Genomic DNA, 18571 nt, shown 5'->3' with positions numbered 1-18571 from the left:
GAAAGATATTATGCTGAGTGAAAGAAACTGATCTCAAGAGTTACATACCATACAAGTCCTTTCATGTGACATTATCAAAATGATAACATTATAGAGATGGAGAACAGACCATGGTCACCAGGGGCTTGGGAGGGAAGAGTGTGATCACAAAAGCAGAGCATGAGAGAGTGTTTTGGGTGATGAAACTATTATGGATCCTAACTATGGTGGTGATTTCACCATGTGTTAAACCCATATGTTAAAATTCATGGAACTGTACATTTTAAAAGTTAATTTTACTGTATGTTTATTTAAAAAATTAAATTCACAAATGAATTCTCAATAGGCTTTTTTTTGGAAAAATGGACAAATAGATGCTAAAATTTATATGAAACAACACAGGGCTTAAAATAGCCCAGACGGTTTGAGAAAGACAAAGTTGGCAGACTTACCACAGGCTGCATGAACAGGGAACAAACATAGCGATATGGATCAACATGCACATAATAACAGACTGTGCATGTACATCATAGCCCTAGACTAAATGCTGCTCAGGTCCTGCCAAATGAAGCGTAAAAGAAAGTCTCAGAAGAACCAAACTGTTTTCAAGTAACTTAACTATGTTCCAGAATAAAGCTGAAGAATGTTTATAAGAATACAAAAGTATTCAGCCAAATAAAGCAAAATTTACAATGTCTGGCATTCCATCGAAAATTACCAGTCCTGCAAGTAAACAGACAAATACCACCTATAGTGTGAAGGGAAATAAATCAAGCAATAGAAATAGACACAGATGAGAAAATTAGTAGACAGGCACATCAACACAGTGTTGGTAGGGATTCCACATGTTCCACATGTTCAAGAAGTTAAAGGAAAGACTGAGCAGGTGTGTAGGGACAAGGAATATATTAAGGGAAGCATACTTAAGTCTACAATATTTGAGATGACACACACACTGGATGGGATTGATAGCAGATTAGACATGGCAGAAGATCAGTGAACTTGAAGACACAACATAGAATAAAAGACTGAAAATATGAACAGAGAATCAGTGAGCTGGGGGCAAACTTCAAGCAGCATAATATACTTGTAATTGGAGTCCCTGAAGGTAGGGCACAAATTTATCATGAGGAGTTGCCTTATGAGTTTGTGGAGGCTAAGCAAGTCCAAAATTCACAGGAATTCAGGAAGAGATCACGAACAGGCTCAAGCCATGGGATCTTTGCAAATATCGCATTAGCCAGACTAATCAAGAAAGAGAGAGAATAAATAATAATATCAAGAATTTGAAAGGTGATATCTGTACAGATTCTACAGACACTAAAAATAAAATGGAATATTATTAACATCTATATGCCAACAAATTCAGCAACTTTTATGAAATGAGCAAATTCCTTGAAAGACATAAATACCAAAGGTCATTCAATAAGAAGTAAATAACTGAAATAGCTCTACAGCTATTAAATAAATTGAACGTATAATTACAAACATTCCTTTAGAAATTTTTCTTCCTAAGAAAACTTTAGGCCCAGATGGCTTCATTGGTGAATTATTTCAGGAAAGAAATAACAATTCTTCATAAACTCTTCTAAAAAATTAAAGAGTTGGGAACACTTGAGTAGTCCATGAGGCCAGAATTACCGTGATGCCAAAACCAAAGATATTGTAAGAAAAGAAAATACCTGTCCAATATCCCTCATGAAAATAGATGCAAAAATTCTTAACTAAGTTTTATCATATCCAATTCAACAATGTATAAAGAGGACAATACATTATAACTAAGTGGGGTTTATCCCGGGAATGCAAGGTTGGTTTGCTATTTGAACATCACTTAATATAATTAAGTACACTAATTGGCTAAAAAATAAAAACCAAATAATTGTCTCAATAGATGCAGAAAAATCACTTGAAAAATTCTGAAATTTGGATAAAAACTCTCAGCAGACTAGAAATACCATGGAACTTCCTCAACCTGATAAAGGACATCTATGCAAAACCTATCACAGACATCATGCTTAAATGGAACACTACATGCCTGTCCCCCAATATCAAGAATGAAACAAAGATGTCCACTCTCATCACTTTCATTCAGCATTGTCCTGGAGTTTCTAACTAAAGCAATAAGGCAAGAAAAACAAATGACAGTTATCCAGCATTGAAAGGAAGATGTAAAACTGTCTTTAGTCACAGATGACACAATTGTCTGAGGAAAATGCTGTAGAATCTATGAAAAAGTACCACTAGAACGAACAAGTGAGCTTGGGAAGACTACAAGATCAACGTACTAAAATCAGTGGTATTTCTACATACTAGCAACAAATGATGGAAATGGAAATTGAAAGAAAAAATACCATTTGAAATAGCATCTAGCTTCCAGACTAACAGGAAGAAGCTGGTCTAGGGGCAGGTGGAAGATTTAGGAGAGAGATGGATGGTCACTGAACCTGGAGAGAATGGGAACAAATGCTTTGCTGAATCTTTTGAACCGACTGGGCTAGTAGAAATTTCATCCTGTGAGGCAGGAGAGATGGAGGCCCCACAGCAGGTTATAAATGGAAAGCTGATGGCCTCAATTTCCCTGATTGACATGAGAGGAGAGAGAACCTACTGAAACAAAAGGAAGGAGATGCACTGGAATTATCAAAGGAAGTGAAAGAAGTTGCTGGCAGGATGCCAGGCTGAGCTGTGGCGGTGTGGGGAGATGGGGAGGCCCTGCAAGCATGTAGGAAAGGACATGGCCCACCAAGGGGCTGATAGCCTCAAAGGAAACACATTGTCAAATATCACTGGAGCCAGAGAACAGCAAAAGGGGAAGGGAGTGGCGAGTGGAGACCTGGACAGCCTCAGGCCTCTGCCCTGCCCTGATCACACCCTCCCAGGATCATGTTCCACCCCTCCTGGCCCACAGAGCCCAACTTATTGCTGTGGGGAGGCAACACCACAGCCTCCCTCAATCTGGGGAGATGGAGGCTGATGGACGCATGTGTCCCCCACCATTGCTGAGGGAGGCTCTAGTGGTGACACTGGGGGTGTGGTGCCCCAAAGGGGAGGGGAGTCAGACTGTGAGCCTGGGTGACAAGGTGGCAGAAGGACGCTGCCTGGGAGCCACCCAGACTCTAACCCTAACCCTCTGAATGCTGGCCCCATGAATCTCACTCTGGGCCTCAGCTCTGACTCATGCCCTGAGGATGGTAAAAGCGTGTCTCAAGTGGTCTCAGGATCCAGTGGATCATCTACCGAGCCTAACACAGACCCACCGGGACTGTGGTCATCCCGTTACCAGGAGGAGGGGCCACAGGAAGGCTGAGAGCACACGAGGAGCTGAGGCTCCCTGTATCCACAGCTGAGCCCAGGTGGGCCCTGCCTGCAGGTGAGAGACCTCAATGTAACCCCAGGAGTCCTTCCATGCCACCACGTCACTCAGCATTTCCACGTGGTGGCGGTGTTGGCCCAGAAGTGGAATGCAGGCAACCACCAAACTCAAATGGCCTCATGTGGTTTTCACAGCAAAACAGCACATTAGCCAGAAAGACTGGGCCTGCTGATGCCCTCATGTCACAGGTGAGCAAGGCCTCGGAACCAGGATTCCATGTTCCTAGGAAGCCAAGACTCCAGACAGCTAATCTACAGTGCTAACCACTGTGATGAGAGTCTGGGATTCCGGAACTCTACGATGTTGAATTTCATCCCCAAATTCTGTTTTCTTATGCTTCTAAGACCCACTCAAACCTGCTTTGAGAATCATAGATGCCGAGGTCTGATGGCTGCACTTCCTGCAGTGAGGGATGGGAGGTTGTGCTGACAGAAAGCCACATGGGCTAGGGCAGCGAACCTGGGACTCTCACAGGAGTCTGGTTCTGGGGGCATTTGCTCCAGAAGTCATGGGTGACAGCCTCCCACATGACATCCAGAGGCACAGGCTACATGTGTTGTGACCCTGAGTTGACATCCTGAAAGGCGGGCAGAATTCCTGGGGGATGGGGTCCAGAGATAGAGGTCTCACCCATTTGTCCCTCACTCTGCCACTTGCCCTGAACCCACTTTCTCATACAAGGAGAAACTGATGTAAGTTTCCAGTCACTTCCACTGGGTCTAGTCAGAGCCTCTTATCAAGGAGAAACACATAATTCACAGACATCGAGACCCCATCCTGCTTCACTTCCCTCTGCGGACGTGGGGAGCCTCCTTGCCCACCTGGAACATGGATACAGACCCTTCCAGGGGCTCTGGGTGAGACCAGGACCCACAGCACTGGACAGAGCCTGGGACCCAGAGCATGTGCTGTTGTCACAGTCTCAAAGGGCTTGGTGAAGTCATCTGATTTGACAGCCTTCCTTTAAAAGGAGAAACTTCTGGAGAGCCGAAAATTTGGCCAGGGCTCTGGGCTGGAGAGGAGAACACATATATGGCCACAAACTAAGAAGAAAGGATGTGGACAAATGGGAAGGCCAGGAACATACAGGCAGATTAGATGTGTAGCAAGACGCACCAAGAGGTGTGTCTGAGGTTAGGGGAAAGGTGGGAAGGCAGAGAAGTTGAGATGGACCATGCATCTGGGGGCCACTCCCAACTGCCCATGTTAGAGCCATGGTTTCCAAATTGTGTGCCAAGGCACCCTGAGACACTGCAGCAAATTCCCAGGACGCTGCATACTTGAGGGAGTCACAGCAATATCATCATCTGCAGGAAGAACACCTGCTGGCTCCAGGTAGATCCATTTCAGCTGAGATGGGCCACATTCCTTTGGAAGTTATCATATCTTTGTGAAGCTGGCTTTCTAGCTGATGTTGTGATAAAAAGCAAGTACCAGTGAAAATCCATGGGGAACAGAAAGTGAAGTGTCCTCACTGGCCACAAGCACAGCTTCCCAATGGTAAGCAACTGAAGTTATGTAAGAATAAAATAAAAATTGTAATTTTTTCTTTGAACTTATGTGAATTTTTTTCAAAGAGCTACAAATTATTACATTGTTTAGACCTAATTACTTGCTAAACGAAACTGTCAGGTATTTCTTTTGGCCTGGGGCCCTCTGTAAAGATGATAGCATCGACAGAAAGTCTGGGCCCTCTGCCTCTGAGTGCAAGGACCCTACCTCTGAAAAGCAGGTGCCTGGAGTGAGACACACACACACACACACACACACACACATTCAACGGGTGAGGGGAGCTTCCAGAAGGGGCAGGAAGAACGCCCCTGCTTCTGACCTGAGACCCCCATCCTGTCTGCTCTTGGCCCCTCTGAGGGCATAGCGATGGCCTCCCTGCCTCCAGCCCCTGGCTGTCCAGATCCTTTCCTGACTCCCCAACTTCTTTCTGGAAAAGAAAGAAGTGAATGATTAAGCAGATAGTGTCTGAAAGCCTGGCTTTCCCCTCCCCGGTACAGGAAGGACCATTACAAAATTCTACCTGGTACCTGTCATGCAGGATTCAAAGGCCACAGCAGACAGGGGAGCTCACTACCTCAGAAGGGAAACTGCCCTCACATCTGGTCTTCCCCCACATCAGGACCTCACCTCCATTGTCCACCCCACCCCCGCAGCAGGGGCCTCCCAGAGTTCCTTGGACCAAATCTTCTTTCCCCTCGGGGCCTATTCTAGAAAGAAAGTGGCCCCCGGGCGACTCTGGCAGCCCACAGTGGAGTAAAAAAGGATCTTCAGGATCATCCATAAACCCAGAACTTTGTGCAATCAGACCTGTGGCCCTGGGTGGGTCAGAGGAACTCCCTCCGTGTGACAGCAGAGGGCGCTGCCAGGAAGGATCTCACCTCCTGGGGTAAGGGAGGGAGCCTCACTGCAGTGATCAGGGACAGGCCAGCAGAGGCACAAGCTGACATGGCATGGGGCGGCAGGGACTCTCTCCTCCAGTTAGCGTGCAGAATTTCCAGCTGAAAGTCAGGGAGCAGGAAGAAATCTCACCACCCAATTGCAGTGGAAACCTCCCTCCCCTGCACCTGTCTCCTTCTCCACACCAGCCCTCAGATGGCCTCACCTTCCTGGGCTTTCAGGAGACAGAAAATGGGGTGAAGGAAGAGCGAGGCTCCTAGAAAATGGAGCCAAGGAAGAGCAAGCCCAGGTTGCAGCTCTCTGGGAGGCGTGCTATGACACATCTGGGAGTGGAGGGGCTCACCTTTCACTCTCTTCCCTCCCCACCATCTAGCACAAGGCTAAGGAAGGAGAAGCAAGCAGCAGGGGGAGCCGACAAGGGCCTGGAAGGTGAGTGGCAGGTAGGAAGGCTGAGAAGACAGGACCCACCTGCTCCAGACCCAGCAGAACAGCTACCCATCTGTGTGCTGGCCCGGCAGCCTGTGGGGGCTCCCCATCACACCTCTAATCCCAGGCGGGCAGTGCAGGGCAGGGCAGCGGGGAGGCAGGAGCAGGAGCCTGCCGCGGCTGTGCAGCCCCCACCCCATTCCCACAGCCCAGGCCCCCAGTAACGTGATAATTTGGTGGGGTTTTCTCTGAGAGAGAGGGGAAGTCCAGAGAAGGATGAGCCAGCTCCCGCCCGCCCACCCACCTCATTCCAGAATCTGTCCCTCCTTCCCTCTGCGGGTGGGGGGCGTGCAGTGACTCAGAGGAGGGGTGAAGGAGTGGGCATGCGTAGACATAACTGGATCCCAAGGCCAGTGAAGGAAAGAGAGCTTTCCTTGAAACACAATGGCTCTGCTCCACAACAGGAAAGGGGTCCCTGCACTCAGAGGCAGAGGGCCCAGACTTCGTCCAGGTGCAATCACCAAGTGACCCTTGGGACCAGCATCCACAGGCCCCCAGGACTCCCTTTGCAGATGATGCAGCAGCATGCTGTGAGGTGGGGCCTCCCTCTCCATCCAGTGCCAAACCTGGAGGAATGCCAGACCACCCCCTGCACTCACCATGGGGCCCCCACACTTAACAGGCCACACTGCATTGAGGCACAGTTCAGGAGCTGTGGGGAACAGTGGTCACATGAAGAGACATCATGGGAAAGCTGAGACTTAGGATTTCCAGCCACAGCTCTGCTCCTCCCAGTTCCCAAACAATGACACGAAGTCCTGCTCACAGCGTCTTTGAGACTGACCAGTCTCTCCCATGGATGCTGGGCGGGGAAAGGCCTCTCACCTGTTATTACCATGTGGGGCCAGGGCAAAGTGGAGGGTCTGCCCTCCCCAAACAAAAGTCCCTGTGTCTCCCTGGGCTACAGATGAATATGCAGACAGAGCCTCACTGTGGACAGCAAGCTGGAGCTGGGGAGCCACTCCCTGTGATCTTGGAAAAGTCACTTTCCCTCTCTGGTCTTCACTCCCCGCATTAGCTGAACCATAAGGCTTACCTAAGCGGTCAGAAATCCCTCCTGAGTGAAGAGGCTGGCAGCCCTGGCAGACCTGGTGGTTTGAGGTACCAGAGCTAAGATGCTGTGCTGTGCCTATCTCCCTGCAACACTAGGAGTTCAGCGTCCTCTTCCCTGGTGTGGTATGGGGAGAGAGTGGCAGCGTCAACACCGGTTTCCCAATCCTAACTTTCAGACATGCCTCTGCACCCTGGACGCCCACCCAGCTGCTGTCCCCAAGGCAGGCCTTCCCCAGCCCCGCTGATCTCCGTCGGCCGAGCAGCGCAGGCAGCCAGGATCCCTGCGGACCAGCAAGGCACGGCTCCAAGGGCCGGCTTCGGAGCATCGAACCCCACCTCAAGCCCTAGGCAAGAAGACGGACAAAAGCGGCAGCCACGCCACCATGAGGAAAGGGACAGAGCAGAGGGCGCGACAGGGCAGAAGCAGGAGCGAGTGCGGGGCAGCGCGTCCCACAAAGAGCACAGGGTGCGCGGGGTTTCAAACGCAAGGTGCAGCCCCGGGGCTGGGAGGGGATGCCTGTCGACCACGCCGACCAGAGTCCGGACCAGCCGCTGGGAGGTCCCCGCTAACTGATAGCGCACCACGAACCCGCGGAGCACCCAGCGCACCCCGCACACGCCGCGGTCGCGGGAGGGGCCAGAGCTCCGCCCGCCCCCTGCCCCGCCCGCCCCGCCCCGGCCCCGGCCCCGGCGGGCGCCCCCTGCGGCGGTGCCCCGCCCCCGCCGTCCCGCGCCGCCCCGGGCCCCGGCCCGCCGCCCGGTCGCCGGCCCACCTGGCGCAGCGCCGCCCTCGGAGTCCGCGCACCGGCGCACACCCGCGCACCCCGCGCACCCCGAGGCCGCAGGAGGGCCTAGCGCCGCCGCCCGCCAGCTCCCAGGGCCTGGCCCGCGCGGTGCCCGCGCTCTCCCGCCCGGCGATGGCCCCTCTCGGGTACTTCTTATTCCTCTACGGCCTGAAGCAGGCACTGGGCAGCTACCCGATCTGGTGGTGAGTGAGACTTCCTCGCGTTCGCCGCGGCCCCTGTGTGCCCCCAGCCGCCGTCCCCTCGGGCAGGTCCCGCGGTAGCCTGGATCCCGCGCCCTGCACCTTCGACTCCGCGGGCTTCGGGCGGGTTGTTTCTCTTGGTGGCCACTTTCAACCTGTTCGGGCCGGGGCTGGGACTCGGGTGGCGGAGCTTCCGGAGGCATTGATCCTCGTACCCATAGGGGTCCCATGCGCCGGACGGGGCGAGCAGTGGACTGGGGAGAGGCAGGAAGAGGGTCTGAACCGATGGCACCAACGTCTGGGCAGCCGGAATCCAAGAGAAGCCGGGAGGGCAAGCTGGGAAAGGGAGATTCGCCAGAGGCTTTCCTTAAGGACGGTGTCTTACACACACACACACACACACACACACACACACACACACACACACCTTAAAACAAAGTCGTGAGACAAGACCAAACAGCTCGGGGCAGCGCAGTTACGTAAAGACAGCGGGGACCGGCCGGGAGCGGCAGGCTCACTGGGGCCAGCGCTCGGCCCTTGGCGCCTCCTGCCGCTGTCCTGGCTAGGGTGTCCCGAGGAGCCCACCCTGAGAGCTTCTGCCTGGACCTCAATGACAAGGAGGGGCTGCTGAGAGGTACAAAGGGAGAGAGCATCAAGTTTGAGGTTTCCTGAATGAGAGGCCCCGGAACCCACCTCTGAGAGGGCTGGGGCGCTCTGTCCTTCGCCCCAGACAAGGCACATTCCCGTGAGACCGTCCTAAACCTGGCGATGGAAGCGCGGACAAACCGAGGGAAGGGTCCCGAGAGTCTACTGTACATATGGGGGGAGAGGATCCAGAGTTACTCTCCCTCGGGGCATCTGATTAGGCAGAGCCCCCACAGGTCAGGGTCACCCCAGCCCCACTGTGGTGAAATCGGGCGCCGAGGGGCCGGGGCGCGCCGCTGGAGGAGACCCAGAGTTGGAGAGAAGCCTCCCCACACACTTGCGCGCGCGCGCGCACACACACACTCCCAGGAATCCTCTCCGACGGCTTGCCTGGAATTATAATAATTACGCCGAGGGGAAGGGGGAGAACCAGCGAGCCGAAGTACATCTAATCCGATAATAATTTTTCTCTTCGAGATGGTTCAGGAGTGGGGGCGCCCGGGGTGCGGACGCGGGTCCAGGCGCAGCCCGTCTGGGCGGGGCGGGAGGGGGCCCGGGCGGGTCCTGAGGCCTGGGAGAGGCTACACCGAGGCCAGGACACGCTTCGGTGATCCCCGTGCGCCCCGCACCAGCGAGGCACCTGTAGCCCCCGTCGCCCTCCGAGCGCCGGCTGCGGCGGGCGTGCTTCGGACGCAGGGACACTGACGCCAGCCCAGCCGGACGCGGGGGAGCCGGGGAGCGCGTCCAGAGGGCCCCACGGCCGCCAGCTCCGGGGCAGGCTTCTAATTAGAACCGCCGCCGCATTCCTGGGCGCAGGAGGAAGCGCCTTCGCCCCCGTGCTCCTTCCGTAAAGAAGAGCTCTGTCACCAGCCTCCTGGCTACCCCACGCAGTGAGGGCTTTGTCCTGTTGGCCCAGAGGGTCCCGGGCCTTGCTCCCCACAATACTCATGTGCCACTCTTTTCACCTGGGCCATATATGTTTCGTCTGAGTGGACCCTGATCCGGCCTTCTCCAGGTCAGCGGAGGGGTTCTCTAACTGCACTGCCGCTCAGCACCCACCCAAGTGTGTGGGGAGGCTTCTCTCCAACTCTGGGTCTCCTCCAAGCAAGTGTCGAGGGTCACAGAAGGTAGGGGTGCCATGGAACCCCACTTTGCTCGCACACTCAGTGATTCTGTTTCCTAAGAAGTGTATCTGGATACAACCTCAGGGCTCCTTGGGAACCAGAGATTCCCCCTTCTGCACCCTCTCTGTCCCAAGGCCAGCTAGACAAGGAGGGAAGCCATCTCCCCACAGGGTACACAGGCAGAACAGAGAGGAGGGCTCAGAGAAAGACACGGGTTTAATAGCAGGGAAGGCCTCTATCTTCACGCCCCACCTGGCACAGCTTTCACAGGTGGCTCCTCCTTTCTCCTGCCCCCCCCCCCCAGGATCTGATGGACCCTCCCTTCATAACTTCTCACCTTCATGCTCAGCCTCCCTAATTGGCTGTTCTGTTTCACCCTCCCTCCCCACTGCCCCATCCCTTTCCACTCCCCTCACCCCAGCACGTCGCATATGAAAGTGAAAGTGACTGGGGACTTCCTCACCTGAGGAAACAGCCCAAATCAGGAGTAATTAGGCTTTTGAAGTTGATGTGGCTCTTGGTGGGAGGGTAGCAGGAGAGGAGGAGTTGGTGCTGGCCCTGTGGTAATTTGAAGGGCTACCATCTCCCCAGTACCATCTAGGGGTATCCTTCACCCACAATACCGATACCTGAGCAAAGATCATCTTAAGAGCTGTGGAGACCTCCAGGAGCATGTATTCCTGTGTGACAGAGGAAAGTGGAGACCCAGAGCAGGGATGGGGCCTGGGCACCTGACCCCATGACCAGTACTTCCCTTCACACTCCTCACCAGGCTGCATTCCTGTGAAATCAGAGTTGAGCAGAGGGCTCCTGTGAACCCTGGACAGGCATCAGAGTAAAGGAGCCCTGGGGAGCACGGACCCCTGGAGAGCAGCCCCACTTCCTTGGGCACGGCATCCCTTGCTGTGCTTTGGGTACCTTCCTCCCACTTCCCATGTCTGGGCTGATGGCATCTTGTACCCACCCCCACCGCACCCCACCCTGTGGCCTAACCTGTGTTCACACTGCCCAGAGTTACTGCCCTGCCTTCACCTGCATGGAGAACCTGGCCCCCCTTTCCCAGTCAGGACTGCCTTCTAGCTGCCTGGCCCCTCACCAGTCCCTGCTGGCCGCAGGGTCCCTAGCACAGAGGCTGTGCCTTGGAGCAGATGTCACTCCAGCTGGTAGAGTAGTGCGTTGTGAAGCTGAGTCCACGCTTCACACCCCTGGGCTAACTCAGCGGCTGGGATGTGCTCCCTGCCTCTCCCTCCTCTCCCAACCTCCTCCCCCTCCTCCCCAGACCCTGCCCAGCCCCCCAACACATGCACTCCTGGGCATGCAAGCACCAGCTAAGAGCACGTGCCCAGCCCTCCCTTCCCTTTTAGCCCCTAAGGAAGTCCATCACCTGCCCCCTTTCTGGAAGGAACCACCTCTATGATGGCCCTCCCTCATGCAGGCCACACAGGCTCCTGGCACACAAGGTCTGCTCGGTCCTGGGGAAGTGGGGGAAGGGAGGAGGACACAGGTCTCCCTCAGTTGGCCCCACTGTTTGTGGGGTGAATGTGTGTTGAGTTCCGAGGCAGGTGAAAGAGTTCTGGAGGTGCTGCCCACAGCCTCAATTTGGTTGGGCGAGGAGGAGGAGGAGGGCTGAGCAAGGCTCTGAGGCTTCTCAGACAGACAGCTACATCTCCGTGTGCCTTCTCCAGGGTAGCCCTGCCCTAGGGTAGCCCTGCCCCTGCCTCTCTCCAATTCTTCTTTCTCCCTCTGTCCTGTGTTTCTGTCTGTCTGTCTTTCTCTCTATCTCTCTGCCACTATGGGCCTGGTGATGGCAGTAGCTAGCATAGCTCTGTCCCTGTCTCTCTGTCTGTCTCTATGTGTGTCTTTGTTTCTTTCTATCTCTCTCTGTGTCTCTGACTGTCCCTTTCTCTCTCTGTCTCTGTCTTTCTGTGTCTCTCTCTGCACCCCTGAGGCTGGTGATGGTGGTAGCTAGCCTTTAAAACTAGAGAGATCCAAATGCCTGCTGACCCCACCCACCCACCCCAGTGTTGTAGGATCTCGTGATACTGGGAACAGCGTTCTCCCACAGAACTATCAACGGACATTCTTTTACCGAGGGGCAGTGTCAGATGGCCACAGGTCAAAATCTATATGGCCAGAACCCTGGTTTCACCCACCAAGTCAGACCTCCCTCATCTTGACCCCTTGGCAGCCCACCGTGTCTCACTCTCACATCCGTCCCTTTGGCTTGGCCACCTGAACACTCCAGCCTCTGTGTGGGGCTCGGAGCAGCAGCTTCTCCCAGGCGGGCTGTCCTCCGTTTTGCTGGCTTGTTATCAATTTTCATAAAGTGATTTTCTGTTTTATGTGCATAAACCTGCTAGAATCTTTTGTGGGGGGGAGTGGAGGGGGGCAGGAGGTCTACATACCAGAGGAGGAGCAGTCTCAGAGGGGTTGTAAATCGCACTCTCCACAGTGGGTCCCCCATGCAAGTCTCCAGCCTGCAGGACTGGAAGCGCCTGGTCCCAGAGGGACCCTGCCACCATACTGCAGGTGTGGCCCAGGACAGAAAACAGGGCCGGGATGTGACACCTGTCCATGCAAATATCAGTTACACGTAGAGTGTGGTCCATAGGGCAGAGCCCATCCACAGTTGTCCATGAAGAAATAAGAACAGAAATTGAAAATACGTGTGTGGGGACATCCCGGCAGTGCCAGCACTGCAACATTTTTGTATGTTTTATAATGGATTGGAAGTTCAAAACAAAACAAAACAAAAAAACCTCAAATGCAGGTTGCTCTCTAGCGAGTTTGAAAAGCACCTATGTCTGCCTCAAGCCCAAAGCCCCCACAGCAGGCAGCCCTGGGACCACCGCCCCTTTGTTTTGCCACCCAGCACTGCACTTGGATTTGTGAAGTAAATTCAAGACCTTGTATTTGCCCTCTTTATGAGAGTGTGGTTGGAGGATTGAGAAGTGACAGGAGGCCCCACTGATGTGCTGGGTCTGAGAGGCAGTCAGAGGCTGCTGGCAGCCTGGAGGTGGATTTTGGCTCAGGGTAGAACAGGCTCCCTGATCTGAGAGGAGCACTGGTGCTTGCGAGGTGGTGGGCTGCCCTTCCCTGGAGGGGTGGAAACACAGGCCAAGGAAGAGACAGCCGGCTGCCATGGGGGCCCACAGACGTCTGGGGTTCACGAGCCCTCCCCCCATGGTCACCTCTGCAGCTGACCGTCCTCCCAGTAATTCCCCTAAACTCCACCAGGTGCAGTCAGCAGGTCGGTATGTTTGTTCAACGGTTGGTGTCCGACATGCACTATACTTGGTGGGCCTTGCAGAGATACCTGGCATAGACAGCAGCCACAACCCTGCCTGGCGCACCCATGCTGGGCTGGACACAGAACCCAGCGGGTCGCAGATCATGGGGAACAAGGCCCTGGCCGGGCTGCCTGCTCCCAGTTCAACCTGTCCGTCCTTTCATAGAATTTTCACAGGACAGTCCATACATCACCAGCTGTGAAATCCCATGAGGGGATCCATTCTTCTTCCCTTTTTGGCCCTTCACTCCCTGAAGTTGCTGGTAAGATGTTGTTGAATGAACAAATGAATAAATGAGCCAATGGAATCTTTCCTATAAAAAACAGAAGGCATATGAAGTGGCCTAAGCAGGGGGGTACATGAGAACACAGCTGAATTTTTTACAGTCCCCTCGCTGAGTTCTCGGCTCTGGAGCTGGGTGCCCATGATGCACCAGGCAGAGCTGCCTCAGTCTCCCTCCTGGCCACCCCAGGTGACACCCTGGAGGTGTTTCACGCTTTGGCGCTTCTACATTCCTTCCCCAACGAAACGTGCCGCTGCCGCCCAGGGAAGCGGGCAAATGCTTGGCCGCGGGCATGGGAGCCTCTGCCCGCCTGCTGAGACTTGCTCAAAGTATGTGTCAGTAATCCCGGCTGGCCCAGTGGGGTGGGGGGTGCTGGGAGGGCTGCAGGCAGGGCCATGCGGCTGGGCAGGGAAGGGTGGGTCCTGGGACCCCTTCCCACAGGCCCTGCCTGTGTAGGTGTTCTATCTCGGGGGAGGGGTCATTCAGGTGCAAGAGAGCAAGAGGAAGAGGAGACACGCGGCCCTTTCTGGGGTCCCCTAGGTGGGCAGAACCTGGAGGGTCTTGGGGCAGGTCAGCACCTGTGGGGAGTCTCCTGGACAGCTCCACCCAGAGGGACAGATCCTACCTGTCAAGCTGGGCAATGATCCGCTTGCAAGGCGACCAGCCCACACACACGACCTCAGATGTCAGGACAGGGTCCTTGTTCCACCCGTGAAGAGGCCCTGATGGTAGAAGACAGCAATCCCAATGGGACAGGTGCTCTGGAGCCTTCGTGCATCACAAAGGGGGAGATTCCCAAGACAAAGCAGGATCCTCTGTGTCAGAGACCCTGCAGGGTAGGCAGCAGAGGCCCCCTTGGACCGCCTTGTTCCCCCGGGGCCTGGGCAGAGCTCTGTGCCCATTCTGTGCCCTCAAAGGACAAGAGAAGACATGGCCTTGCCCTCCAGGAGAGGCACCTCACGGTCCAGACATGGGAGGACGTGTGCCAGGAAGTGGCGAGCTTTGGCCCAAAGAGAGGGTAGCCAGCACGGCTAGGGCACAGGGTGCTTCCTGGAAGAGGTGGCCTGATGACATGGGGTAGAATGTGTCCCAGGCTGCCAAGGTGCAATGGACCCACCTCCCCACTGGTCACCTCCCTCTGGGTCCCTCGGATAGAATGTGGCCCACTGCCTCCTGGGACAGACAGAGAAACTGAGGCCCAGGAGTAGAAAGACAGAAACAGTTAAACCAGTGAATGACGGCAGAGCTGGTGTCCATGTCTTGCCCTCCAGGCCCAGCCCATATTTGTTGAATTTTGCTGCAAAATAAAAACAAATCAGTACTCAAGAAACCTGAGAGCCTGCCACCCATCCAGACCAGCCCGGACGGTGCACAGGGCCAACCTCTCTAACTGGGAATCCATCCTCTGCCCAGAGCTTCTTCAGTCCCCTGGCCCCTCGGCCAAATTATGGTAAAACCCACGTGGTGAAGGCCATCAGCCAGGCTGGGTTCCAGGCGGTCTGTTCCCCTGCGTGTTACAGCCAGTGCTGCCTCTATCCTAAGCAAGGCCGTCTGGCGAGGCGCCCGGACTTTCAGCAGCGTTGTCCTCATCAGGAGTGAAGGAGGGAAGGGGGAGGGAAACCACGAGCGCATGCGGCAGGCGTGGTTCACGTGGCTCCAGCCACAGGCTGGAACCCAGCCTAGGGGCCACTTTGCACATGGTATGTTCTGGGCTGGAGGTGATGCCCCTCCCCCCCACCAAAAAAGAACAAGTCTGTCATTTCACCGACTTAATATTGTGGGTTCTTTTCATTTCACTCACACGTTTTTCATGGTAACAAAGACTGCACAAAGCAGTTTGTGTCCATTAAGCATTTTCTGCACCTCTGGGGCCTTCTCAGGAATGGTGCTAGCAGATACTCGAGCCCGTGGTGTGGACGTGTTATGATCTGACTGTTGGCCCCTTGTGCAGTGTGGACAGCTCTGCAGGGAAGGTCTCTCCTGAGCTGGGACCCCAGATAAAGACTCAGGGCTCGGGGTGGGGGGAAGGAGTGACACACCTGAGGGAGCATTCAGTGTGGGACATTCTGATTTTGAGAGGCCTGTGGGGACATTGGGGTATGATGTCCAGCTGGGCAGTTAAAATTCTAGCCCCTCTTCTGGGTGGTGGCTGAAGTTGGAGATAAGAGTGCTTGCTGGGATGCCATCCTACACTGCGGGTTGGCAGCAGGAAGTGCAGTCATCCTCACTGGGTGAATCGTGCAGCCTCTTGGCCTCATGCTCCTGTGATTCCCAACCCCCAGGCCCACAATCCTGGGAGCTATCAAGGCAGGGCTGACTAACCCCCGAGGTGACCATCGGCTGGAGTGTCCTGCAATGACGATGGCTGTGAGCAGGACAGGATGCATGGTGTCCCTGAGGCGGGGTCAGGACCTCACGGTGACCTCGGTTAAAAGGGGTGACAGATTTGGGTCCCACCAGCAGCACTCACCTGGATACCACCATCTGTCATGTGAGTCAGGCCCCTCCCGTCCTTGTCTAGACCCGTTTGCACACCTGTGCCGCATGTGAGGGGCTAAGGGAAGGTTGGAATATTAACCTGAAGCCTAGACCCCAGACAAGAGCTCAGTGCAGACTTGGAGGGTTCATGAGGCCAGGCCCACGTTGTGACCCTTTCTGAAAACCTCTTGGCAGCACTGGATAGAGACCCCGTTCTCTCTCCTCCAAGCGGAGGAGCAGGCTGTCAGCACTCAGCTGGACATCTCCATCTCCCTTCCTGCCATACTGCTTCTGGAATGTTCACTCCTAGAGCTCCCTCCTCCTGTTGACACCTCTGCTCATTGCTGGTTCCAGGACACTGGGGTGGAGGGAAGTTCTTGGCCATCCTGTGGAGAAAGACTAGGCCTTGGGGGGCTGGGGTTCATGCCCAGTCGTGCTCCTGACCTGAATCAGATGCCGCCTCTCCAGATCTAACTGAACCCGCATTTCTCAAAGGCAGCATGGAAGGCTCTGGAAGACTCCTTGGGGTTCTCCTTGCCACGAGGAAGGCTTTGCAGCCCCAGGACTCAGAACCGGATGTACCTTCAGTGACCCAGAATTGGAACCCCATTCCCAGTGTGTGTTTCTGACTCAGCAGCTCCGGGGCTCCCGGGAACTCAAGTTTCTGACAAATCCTGTGGTGTACACGCTGCCAAGCCCAGAGCCACCCCAGGGAGAACCCAGCTCTCACCCAGCCATCTGGTATGCCGGCTGGGAAACCGAAGCACAAAGGGTCTCCCAGCTGCAGGCGAAGTTTGCCGGACAGGCTGTGGCCACCACACAAGTCCCCTCTTGATGACAGTTCCCTGATGGGAATGAGGTGTACGGGGTTAGTGGCGGTTGCTGGGCTTTGTTTATGGATTTGATGTCTATCTTACTCGTCATGGAATTTGTGTCCATGTCCCCAAATTCATATTTTGAAGCTCTGACCCCTAATGTGACTGTGTTAGGAGGTGGGGCTTTGGGAAGTGATTAGAGGTCCTGAGGGCAGGCCCCTCAGTGGGATCAGTGTCCTTATGATGAGGAAGTGACAGGAACTCACTCTCTGTCTGTTCTGTGAGGACACAGAGAAAAGGCGGCTGTCTGTTGGCTGGTGTCTTCCTCTAAGCCAGGAGATCCCTGGGTGCCACCACTCCAGGTTTTGTGGGTTGAAAGGAGACAAATAGTGGGCTGAGCTGAGCCCAAGGCCACACAGTTGACAGTGACAGGGCAGGCGGGACAGATAAGAGGTTGGGTAGTGGTTAATAGCAGGCAAAGGGCCGAGCAAAGCCAGGGATAAAGAAGGAAAAAATAACCATCCGAGAGAGAGAGAGAGACAGCAGGATGTGACAGAGGTGATATTGGGGGTGCAGGCCCGGGGTAAGGGCAGTGGGAAGAGCTGTCTAAAGGTCTTGGTGACTGGCCCTTGAAGGCAGCAGTGGCCCAAAGCCTTGAGCTGCACATGGCAGGCCTGTCAGCCCATGATGTTCTATCCCTTCGGGTCTGAGAGAGAAACTCCACGTTAGCAGGGCAGGAGGCAGGAACACACCAGTCTGCACCACGTAACAAGTGACCAGACTCCGTGCTTGCACAGCGCCCATTCGCCAGCGCACACTCTCCAAGTCAGGGTCCGGGAAGCTTGTCTGGCTTCCTTGCTCTTGCGAGGCCAAAATCGAAGTGTTGCCCAGTGTCGAGAAGAACACACTCCCAACCTCACCCGGCTGTCAAACTCAGGGCCTTGTGGTGGGGGCGCCCACTGCCCACGTACTTGCAGCTGGGTCCAGTAATTCTCAACTCCTAGAGGCCACTTTCTGGTCTGGGGATGTGGCCCCTCCATCACAGAGCCGAAACAGCTCGGGGGTGGGGGTGGGGGGGACTCTGACTTCACTCCCAGCTGGAGGCTGTGCTGTGAAATCACACATGTGGTTAGAAGAACTGGGGGTGGGGCCCCTGATTGACGTCTGCCATCCGCCACAGGTCCTGCTGGTATCAAGGCGATCTGCCATTCGTCACAGTCTGGGCAGCAGGGTGGCGACTCTGGGGGCCATATCAGAGTTTGGGCTTGGTGGGAGATGAGGTGGGGGACCCATGCACTGCCCCTCACAGCATGCGAACCCCGCAGACACTCCGAGCAGCCTCAGTGCCAGCCCCTGTGAGGGGGTGACGTCTCTCTGCACCCACCACTGACTGCAGTCATGTTCGCCTTCACTTGTGAAGAAGGCAGCAAACTGCAGCAGCATTTACGGTTTCTGTCACCAGGAGAAAGCCGATACTTTCATCTCAGATGACAGTTGGAGCAGAGATTACAAACCGCCCTCATGCTCTCAGCCCAGGTGTTGGCTCAGTAAAGAGGCACCTTCACAGCTGTCCCAAGCTTGTGCTGTGGCCGTAAGTGTATGTCAATCTGCTGTCTCCTTGTAAGTGTTTCTTCTCCTCTTGGTTCAGAGA

General features: G+C 54.7%; 1 protein-coding gene across 2 annotated transcripts in view; it reads left to right on the top strand.

The window, feature by feature from the left end:
- The first annotated feature begins 5788 nt into the window (after positions 1–5788).
- Positions 5789–18571, top strand: part of WNT3A (Wnt family member 3A) — a 42438-nt gene continuing 29655 nt past the window's right edge. Inside the window, exons 1-3 of one of the 2 annotated variants that reach the window (XM_074312159.1) lie at positions 5789–6190; positions 7477–8288; positions 18383–18511. In XM_074312159.1, the coding sequence (XP_074168260.1) occupies positions 7684–8288; positions 18383–18511 (734 nt within the window). In that variant the 5' untranslated portion in view covers positions 5789–6190; positions 7477–7683. The remainder of the gene's footprint in view (positions 6191–7476; positions 8289–18382; positions 18512–18571) is intronic. The other variant, XM_019729792.2, reaches the window with a different exon arrangement.

The sequence above is a fragment of the Rhinolophus sinicus genome, linkage group LG10 (assembly GCF_036562045.2).
Source record: "Rhinolophus sinicus isolate RSC01 linkage group LG10, ASM3656204v1, whole genome shotgun sequence".
NCBI classification, from domain to species: Eukaryota; Metazoa; Chordata; class Mammalia; order Chiroptera; family Rhinolophidae; genus Rhinolophus; species Rhinolophus sinicus.
The sequence above is the reverse complement of the archived record's forward strand: the minus strand, read 5'-3'. Positions and strand labels throughout refer to the sequence as shown.